Source organism: Rutidosis leptorrhynchoides, chromosome 9, assembly GCF_046630445.1.
Source record: "Rutidosis leptorrhynchoides isolate AG116_Rl617_1_P2 chromosome 9, CSIRO_AGI_Rlap_v1, whole genome shotgun sequence".
In the NCBI taxonomy this organism is placed as follows: Eukaryota; Viridiplantae; Streptophyta; class Magnoliopsida; order Asterales; family Asteraceae; genus Rutidosis; species Rutidosis leptorrhynchoides.
The window spans coordinates 45,150,317-45,160,460 of NC_092341.1; the positions used below are offsets into that span (position 1 = coordinate 45,150,317).

At 33.7% G+C, this 10,144-nt stretch overlaps 2 protein-coding genes across 2 annotated transcripts; one reads left to right on the forward strand and one right to left on the reverse strand.

Annotated features, from left to right (window-relative positions):
- The first annotated feature begins 551 nt into the window (after positions 1–551).
- Positions 552–2,189, forward strand: LOC139865674 (elongation factor Tu, chloroplastic-like). The gene has a single exon (XM_071853754.1). The coding sequence runs from the start codon at positions 613–615 to the stop codon at positions 2,047–2,049; it is 1,437 nt and encodes a 478-aa protein (XP_071709855.1). The 5' UTR covers positions 552–612; the 3' UTR covers positions 2,050–2,189.
- A 490-nt stretch (positions 2,190–2,679) lies between these two features.
- On the reverse strand, positions 2,680–6,419 carry LOC139867230 (protein DEHYDRATION-INDUCED 19 homolog 5-like). Its single transcript, XM_071855565.1, has 5 exons — positions 6,092–6,419; positions 3,678–3,823; positions 3,426–3,503; positions 2,996–3,177; positions 2,680–2,896 (listed from the first exon to the last, which is right to left on the reverse strand). Exons 1-5 carry the CDS (start codon positions 6,183–6,185, stop codon positions 2,803–2,805), a joined length of 594 nt encoding a protein of 197 aa, XP_071711666.1. The 5' UTR covers positions 6,186–6,419; the 3' UTR covers positions 2,680–2,802.
- Positions 6,420–10,144: the final 3,725 nt, after the last annotated feature.

Below are 10,144 nucleotides of genomic sequence, written 5' to 3' on the forward strand. Positions count from 1 at the left end.
TGGACGGGTCCGTGATCGAATGAAGCCCAAGACGAGTATAAATAGACGAGCATGGCTTCACTTTTAGGGTTGATCACTCTCCATAACCCTAGCCGAATCCTCTCAACCAAATCAGTCCTAAAACCCATACAAGTCGAATTAACGACTCTAGACATCGATCTAATCAATCGTTCTTGATTGGTTTGACTAAATCGACTCCCGAAAGTTCACGAATTCGCTCAAACATCGATCCGAATAGTTACAACAAACTTAATATAAACTCAAACTTATTTACTAAATGATCATTAAAATATGATTAAATTCGAAGTCACGAGCTTAAATAGAATCAAGCTCTTCATGAGTCGAGTTTAGATAGCTCGCACATAGCTCACTACTACCTTAATAAGAAAAATGATTGTATCAGATATTCAGATGAAACAACAATTCGGATCCAATGGACCCGATTTCATAATATCCGTGGTTGTAAAACAACCCGGATCCTATGTGGCAAAATGATAATACACGTCACACTATCCCTATACTCGGATCCAACATAAACCCACCACCATCTTCTCAAACCACACAATCACTCTATCCATCTCCCCCAAAATCCTATCCTCAACCTCCGTCAGAATGGCTTCCATCTCCGCCGCAGCCACCGCTGCCACGTCATTCACTTACACAACCACCACCTCACAATCCCCCTCAATTTCACCTTCACCTAAATTACTCCTTTCATCATCTTCATTTATTTCTAAATCCACCACAAACCTATTCATCCACAACAATTCACCTTCCTCCGCCGCCGTATCCCACCGCCGTAAAACCCTAACTGTTCGCGCTGCTCGTGGCAAATACGAACGCACCAAACCACATGTCAACATCGGAACCATCGGCCACGTCGATCACGGTAAAACTACCCTTACTGCCGCACTCACCATGGCCCTAGCTTCCTCCGGCGGCGGCATCGGAAAAAAGTACGACGAAATTGACGCCGCGCCGGAAGAAAGAGCCCGTGGTATTACAATTAACACGGCTACCGTTGAATACGAGACTGAAAACCGTCATTATGCTCACGTTGATTGCCCCGGTCACGCTGATTATGTTAAAAATATGATCACCGGAGCTGCTCAAATGGACGGAGCTATTCTTGTTGTTTCCGGCGCCGACGGACCTATGCCGCAAACGAAAGAACACGTGTTGCTCGCGAAACAAGTAGGTGTGCCTAATATGGTTGTATTTTTAAATAAACAAGATCAAGTTGATGATGAAGAACTGTTAGAATTAGTTGAATTAGAAGTTAGGGAACTATTGAGCTCTTATGAATTCCCCGGTGATGATATTCCGATTATTTCGGGGTCTGCTTTGTTAGCTTTAGAAGCTTTAACTGAAAACCCTAAAATTGTGAAAGGTGAGAACAAATGGGTGGATAAAATTTATGAATTAATGGCGTCTGTTGACGAGTACATTCCGATTCCACAAAGACAGACTGAATTACCGTTTTTGTGCGCGATTGAAGATGTTTTTTCGATTACGGGTCGTGGTACTGTTGCCACGGGTCGGGTTGAAAGAGGTACAGTTAGGATTGGTGAGAGTGTTGAGATTGTAGGGTTGAAAGATACACGAACTACTATTGTTACAGGTGTTGAAATGTTTCAGAAGCTTCTAGATGAAGCATTGGCTGGTGATAATGTTGGTCTTTTGTTAAGAGGTATTCAAAAGACTGATATTCAAAGAGGGATGGTTTTAGCGAAACCTGGTTCGATTACACCTCACACAAAGTTTGAAGCTTTGGTGTATGTTTTGAAGAAAGAAGAAGGTGGAAGACATTCGCCGTTTTTTGCAGGGTATAGACCACAGTTTTATATGAGGACTACTGATGTTACTGGGAAAGTAACGGCGATTATGAACGATAAAGATGAAGAATCGAAGATGGTTATGCCTGGTGATCGTGTGAAAATGGTGGTTGAGCTTATTATGCCTATTGCTTGTGAACAAGGAATGAGGTTTGCTATCAGAGAAGGTGGAAAGACCGTTGGTGCAGGTGTTATCCAGTCGATTATTGAGTGATTTCTATCTCAAGTTTGTACCTTTTTATATATTTGAGTTGTTTGGTGATTAATATTCTTAAGTGTATGGACTTATTTTTGCATTTTTATGGTAACATACATGTTGCAACTCTTATATTTATGCTAGTTTAGTTCAATCAACGTCGCAAATATTAATACGTTTGATGTTTTAGCAATTACCGTATGCTTGTTTTTGTTGCTGCTTTTGTTCACTTTCTTGGTGGTTGACTTGAATTGGTTTTTGCTTGTCGTATGTATATGTAAGATTGTATGAATCAAGGTTGCAAAAATTGCTACTCGGTCTAGACTTTTTTAGCAGTATTCAGAAACTCAGAAAATCAGGAGTACTCGGATGTTGATCAAGTTTGACTTTGACCGATTCTCCAAGTAATCTCGAGTTTTGACCAAAGATTGACCGAGTTTGACCGAGTACTCCCCTAGGCGCAAAAACCGAGTACTCGCCAAGTAATTCTGACTTAACACTGGTATGAATGAATACTTTGATGCATGCTATCTATAAATTAGAATTCGGATGACACTATTATAACTGCAGAGTTTAAGTGATGAAGATTTTGATTTCATTTCACATGAGAACTTACATAAGTTACACATACAGGACTGATATCATAATCTACTAACTTCAGATAACTTGCCGATTAATTAATTTAAAACATAAAGATTAACGATCTACCCAACTGTTGTTAACTTAACTTCCTCTGCTGCTAATAAGGCTTTTGTGTTTGAGACATGTACTTCAGAAAATGGTGGAAAAAATTAGATCCTGAACAAATGCTGCTTGAGACCTCTTTTCTTCATGATCCTTCACTTCTACTTCTACACTTGTGTTGCTACACGTTTAACACGCAATGAGAAATTTACGCAGACATGTACTAATCAGTTTTATCGATGAACAAAACACTGAAAAATGTATGACAAGGAACGTATACCTAATGGGATCTGAAATAGTAGTCGAGACTTGTTCTTCGTGAAGTTCTGAGAATGGGACGTTACCCAGGAATGCGGATAGAGGGTCGGGAGTAGCGTCAAGCATGTTTCCCCTGTCAGGCGTTTCTTGTGTGAGGTTGGCACCGTTACTCCACAATCCGAATTTTTGGGACTTTCTCCTCCTCTGTTAATAACCGACAACTAAGTTAAAATCTACTGTTTATACGTAGTAAATACCGAATCTTTGATTTTTTTTATTATAGGAGAATGTTAAGTAATGGTTTTTGAATTGTACAACGATTTCAAGCACATTAATGACAGCTATTAGAGTTGTCGATAGAAAACTCAGTAAGATATACAACTCAAATTATTCCAATCATTGTTAGATAAACTAGTTGTATATAAGTACAGTAAAGATGTGCATTGGCTTACCTTTATTGAATGGACATGGTGGGATGTGAAATGAGAAAGTGCATCTTTGCCCAAATTTGCAGCACATATTGGACAAACCTAAACAAAAACTTTAACATTAGCTTAAACAAGTGAACCTATCAAGATGCATAAATGCTTTTGTGAGTCATATTCTACATTAAATGTTGAGTGTAGAATGCTAGAATGAGACCCACAAGATGAATGCATCCTACAAAAGTGATGGATGAATAGCGTATAGGTAATTAGGTATACCGCGTTTTTAAGATTGAAACAGTGTTCTTCTTGCAAATGGCAACACAGCACGGGGATTTCGATTTCAACGTAACAGAAAGGGCAGGGGAACCAGGCTCCAACATCATCATCATCATCACAGTCCATTGTAGCAATTAGATGAGTATCTGAGTCAAACAAGAAGGTGTTAAAGATTCGATTTTCAGGATCGTTGTGTTGGGATCGATTAGCTGAATAACAAATCACACAATTAATATAGTCAACAGAGTATTATAGAAACCAAACGAAAAGAACACAAACGATTTGAGTGAGTCACCTCCTCAAGGTTAATCCACAGCAAAAACCCACTATAATTCTTTGTTTATAAGAATGTAATCCTCCCTAATTTTCACTCGCAAGTTCTCTCTCCTTACCACCTAAAAGCTTAAAATAACTCCTATATTTATACAAAAAACATAAACTTGGCCACCAAGTTGAACTTGGCCACCAAGTATCCCACAACTAAACAAATACTCTCCCTTCCCATATTAATTGTACATTATTCCTTTTTCTTGGTTATCGCAAATTAATTATCTGCTTTCATAAATAGATAAGAATAATAAGGTTAAATTCATTTATGGCATATAAGACAAAAAAGTAGATGAAAAGTAAGAGTAAAACGGTAAAAGTGACAAAAAGTACATTAAATTGCGTGTTTTTTTGCTGGGATAATTAATCTTGGAGGGAGAGAGTAGCACTTTAGACTATTTCTAATGGGGTGTCTAAATCTTCCGTCAAATGACATGGAATCCAATATGTCACACCTTTGACACCCCTGACGCCCGTAACGGGGCGTCAAAATTTAACGTTCCCGGGCGTCAGTCACAAATCTGACGGAAACGGAAAAGGGTGTCAAATTTTGGTCCACCAATCAGAATTCACCATTAATGTTTATATAATACGGAGTATTAATTAATATATTTAATACTCAACTACCAATAATATTTTACCACATCACTCACCTACTACAAATTTAACACTCAAATTTGACACTCCCGTTTAAAAAACTTTACTTCTTAGGGTGTGTTTGGATGAAAGTAGCTGGAGCTTGTAGCTGGAGCTTATGAGATAGAGCTGGAGCTGGAGCTTATTTTTTAAGCTGGTAGCTAGAGCTTATTATTTTTTATAAGTGTTTGGTAAACTAGCTGGAGCTTATTTTTCAGTTCATAAGCTCTACTTTTTTCAATAAGCTACTAAAAGTAGCTTATTTTTGACAAAATTTCACTCATCGTCCCTGAACTTTACATCAAATTTGACTCCTCGTCTTTTTTTTTTTTTTTTTTTGCATCCCTCATCCCTAATGTATCACAATTCTACATCCCTCGTCCTTATTCTTTCTATCAATTCTACATCCCTCGTCCCTAAAAAGGACGAGGGATGTAGAATTGTGATACATTAGGGACGAGGGATGCACAAAAAAAGAAAAAGGACGAGGAGTCAAATTTGATGTAAAGTTCAGAGACGAGGAATGAAATTTTGTCCTTATTTTTTCAGAGCTTATGGTTTTCATAAGCTCTACTTTTTTTCTCTACCAAACGAAGCTTATGACTTGGAGCTTATTAAAATCATAAGCTCAAGCTCCTATAAGCTCCTATAAGCTCCCATAAGCTACAACAAGCTCGTCACCCAAACACACCCTTAACCTTCCACATTATTAAATAGTACATCACTTGTTTTTAACGTTACAATCGAGGTTTGAAACGGTCTTAGGAAATATGAATAATATCTTACACATTGAACATTTTGGATAATATTAAACTGCACCCACCTTTTGTTATCCATCAAGAACCACACAAATGACAATATTACAATTCAGCTCCGAGTTATAACTTATAAATAAGTAATCACTTCAGAAATTTCAGTTGATAATCATAATGAACCAATATCCATCTATCAAGATTCAAGAACCACAATCCACAAAGCATTTAGTTTGACCTCGAAAGTCAACCACTTAAATTCAACAAAAATCAACCCAAGAACCAGTGGAGCACAAATAACTATGGCCTGACTTCAAAAGTCAAACTGAATAGTAGTTTTTACTTCAAAAGTCAAATTTCAAGTCTTCTTTAAAACTTATTCATCTGTGATCATGAACATTAAAACACTACCACTCTGATTCTTGTTTTTGGAAAGTAAACAAGAAAGATTAAATCTTATAGTTCTACAGAACACACACAGTAACAAAAACATACTTCAGAAAACTTGGAATGATCTCAAAGTAGGAATCTTTCCAAAAAGTTTGGATTTTTATTTTAGTAGATACCAAAAATTACAAAAAATGAAAACAACCCAGTTCAATGAATAGCTTACTGAACAAATAAACATTTAAACCATCAAACAATATTATAATTAAAAATTACTTAATAAAAGTAAAAAAGGGATGGCGTAAGAGTTACCGGAGTTGTTGTAACGGCCGGACTGGAAAGAATGAAAGTGGTGGTGATTGTGTTTTGCAGAGTGAGTTCTTGAACCCCAGAGATCCATTTCCATATTTTCCGGGAAAAAAGTTTGTATTGTTAACTGGGAAAACAAGAAATAGTGAACCCCAGATGAAAAAAAAAGGTTGAATCTTGTGTTTTATGATGAAATGTGAAACTTTTTGATATGGGTGTTAATAAAGATTGAATCTTTGAGGTGGAAGTGTACTTTGATGGCTATTTAGTACGAGTATGTGTTAGAAGTAAAGCAGGGTGAAGGTAGAGTCCGAAGGGGATTTTAATTGCTCACACGGTTTCACTTTAAGGAATTTGCACTAAATTATACTCCGTATTGTTTTATTTTAAATTATTATATATTTATATTTATAAATTATTTTAAAATTATAATTTATATTTATATATTTATATTTATATTTTATATTTTTATATTCATATTATTTATATTTATATATGATTTATATATTTATATACTACATATTAAATTATACGGAGTATTGTTTTACTTTAGATTAATTAGAGCATGTGACATATACTTTGAAATTGCGTATAAAAGGAAGACTTTGATGCTCAGGTAATTTAGTTTTACAAATGTCAAAACCCATAAACATAGTTAAATAGTACAATAAAAAATATGAAGATTATGTTGAAGATGTTTTAGTAAAAATAAATAACAAAAGAAAAAGGTAAAAAGCCTTTTTTCAAAATGAATGGTACGCATACTTCAAATTTTAGTATATAAGGTAACGAAAATTACTATAGAAAAAATTCAATTACCTTTCAAAAGTATATACCCAAAGGAAAAATGTTAAATTTATGATTATTTGATTATATATTAATTTTATCCTTAAAATTATAATAAGTATAACTATATATATCTAAGAAAATGGATTTTTAAGAGTAATGTATGAAGATACAATTTTAATAATTTATTAATGGAATTTTCTAATAACAATCTTAATTTAAGGATTATCATTAAAAATTTCAAGCATACAACATTAAATTATACATTAATAATAACAATTTACTTAAAAAAAATTATTATCTCCATCAACTAAACTTACAACTATCTTATACATTAAAACCACTTTTAATATGATTGTTGTATCCTCTGTTATTTTTATATGATTATTTGCTTTTCAAAAAAAAAAAAAACCAATTTTAATAATACTCTCCAAATTTTTTAAAAATATTTTCTCTTAACAAAACAAAAAAGAATTTCTATAAAAAAATAAAAGAGTAATAATTTCAGGACCCACGATGCATCTTTCTTAATGGAAACAAAAGTATTTTATATTTTCGAGGAAATGAGGTGAATAAAAGGAAGGGAGTTATCCGTACACCACCTTATTTTTGTCATACATCACTAAAATAATTATTTAGACATTTATACCATTCATTTGAGAAGTTAAGGAGAGTTGGTGGTGAATATAAGGAAGGGTAAAAATGTCCAAATAATTATTTTGGTGGTGTATGGCAAAAATAAGGTGGTGTACGGATCATCAAAGGAAAGGTTTTCCCGACACAGAAAAGCCAAGCTGATAGACATCGACACGTGGCAAATAGATAATGGGTAAGTTTGGTGTTATTTAGCTATGTTTCTGTGCCTTGTCATACTCAAAATTGTACACATCACTGTTGAGTCAGATTTTCACAATCATCCAAAAACACCCCTCAAAGTTTTCCTTTTTAACATATTTCCACTCTCTTTCTCCAATTTTATTCTTAAAATAATCCTAAAATGATCACTATAAATCTATAGTAAGTTAATTTGAACATAGCTTTAATTAATTTAAACATAGCCTTAATGTTGTTAGCTCTCTATAATAATATTACCGATTTTTAGTGTCTTTAACTTTTTCAAAAAAAGCAAACAAGTTGGTACACCTACTCTTATTCTATTGTATTGAATTTGAATTGTATATTATAACAAATATTATAATTATTATCATTGTAATTGTAAATTATTATACATACTTTATTAAAAAAATAATCAAAATTCATGTATTAATACATGACATTAAATTAAAACATAAGAAAGTTTAGTGGTTGATGTCTGACTTTTTTGAAAGAGGTATATGATTCGAATCTTGTGGTAGCAGATGAAGAGTTGAAATAGCCACAAAGTAATTCAGTTGGGCTCATTCTCACGAGTAGTCCGAACATGAAAAAATCTCGTAACTTTTACAACTTTTGTATTGAAATAATTTGGAACTAAACTTAATATTTCCTCTTAATTGAATTACAAGCTTCATCCAAACTTACAAACATAATACTTGAAAATAAAACTTTTTCTCTAACATTTGTTGAATTATACAACCAAGTTATTCTATATTGTATTGAGCAAGACATGAAATTATAACATTGAGATCAGTCATCTATACTTACCTTACTCTTAACTATATAAGCAAATTGTATATCAAGAATGAACAAAGCTAACCACAGATTAAAGGAAAAGTAAGAATGGGTCCAACAAATGGTGTTTTAATAGCATGATGGTGACTAAGTTGTTATATTAAATATGATCTTACGTGTTATTATCAAATGAGTACCAAATATAGAGATTGCGGGGGGCCCTTCTTGTTTTGTTGTGGTTTAGTCGCACCTAAATTCACTCCATAATATACAAATTGAAGTTCATAATAAAGTCTATTAAGAATTAAGAATATTGTATTGTCACCTTTTAAAATCCTTAACTTTTAGGTTTCTTAACCTTTAAGGTTATACTAATCATACTTTTAGAAAGTGTTCAAGTATATATCATGGAAGGTGTACTACATCTTATTGTTTAATTGATTCTCTTTGTCTCAATATTGTCCATATTTTCATTATAACTTGTACCAAAATAAGTATTACTTTTTTTTTGTTTCTTTTTTTTGCAAAAATAACTAAAAATCATTTAGAAACCAAGTCGTTTTCCAAAGGAAAACGCCTTCAACAGAGAATACAAAAAACGGGAGAAACGGGGAAGCTCGGACCTATAAAACAAGCATCTACACAAAAATACCTATAAACGAGCATCCCTAACAACCCGAATACCTTAAAACAAACTAACCAATACTAAACCAAATGTTAAAACAAACCAAACAAACAAAGTGGAATCAACAAATAGAAAAAACTAAACAAAGGCATACCCAACCTATCAATCTTTAGGTCCCGCCTTTTCAACTTACCATTAACCGTCTCTTTCAACTTTATAACTTTACCTATATGAAGAGTATGGTTTTTAAGTCAATTCGTGGATTTCTCTTTCTAAGTTTGCATTTAATACAAGATTTGTACCAATTGTCGATGACATACTACAACTATAAGCTCTAAAGGTATAGACTGAAATTTTTTCCCGCAACAACGAGCGGGTATCACATTGCTTGTTATAAACAAACATGCACATTATAAATTAAATACCAAATAAAAACGAAATCACAACTTAAAAATTGACCCATTACCCAAACTCATTCAGTTTTCTACTTCCGAGACTAGGTTTGCATTTGGATCGATTGTACTTTTGTTCGTCTTATTCATCAATTGATGAAAAGACTTGGTTATATGTTATCGTTATTTTAGCTAAAAATAATAATAATCAGTTTGTCCACTCAACTAGTTTGACTTGTAATTCAAAACTGAAAGAATATGCCACAAATGATAGATAATACAACAATGGAACCAAATTGTATTGGGTTATTGGTTTCCAATTAATGAGAAAGGCCCAAGCCCAACAAAATAGGCCCAAGATGCTAGTTGACTTAGTCAATCATTCTAGGGCATTAAAACCTTCAAGTGTGCAGCTATTTTTGGTCATTAAGAGAGTAGATAGATCAGAGAGATCAAAAAAAAGAAAAAGAGAGATTCTCAATTTCCGTCTAAAAATACAGCAGTTCAGAAAATCGACGATCCCCGGAGATCTAACCGTTGGATCTTCATCAAATTTGGGCTGTGTCTTCCTGACATCAGTGCCAAGGTTTTCAACCGTTGAATTCGTCTAAAGAGGCCTGTAGCTCGTGTTCTCGCTGCTGG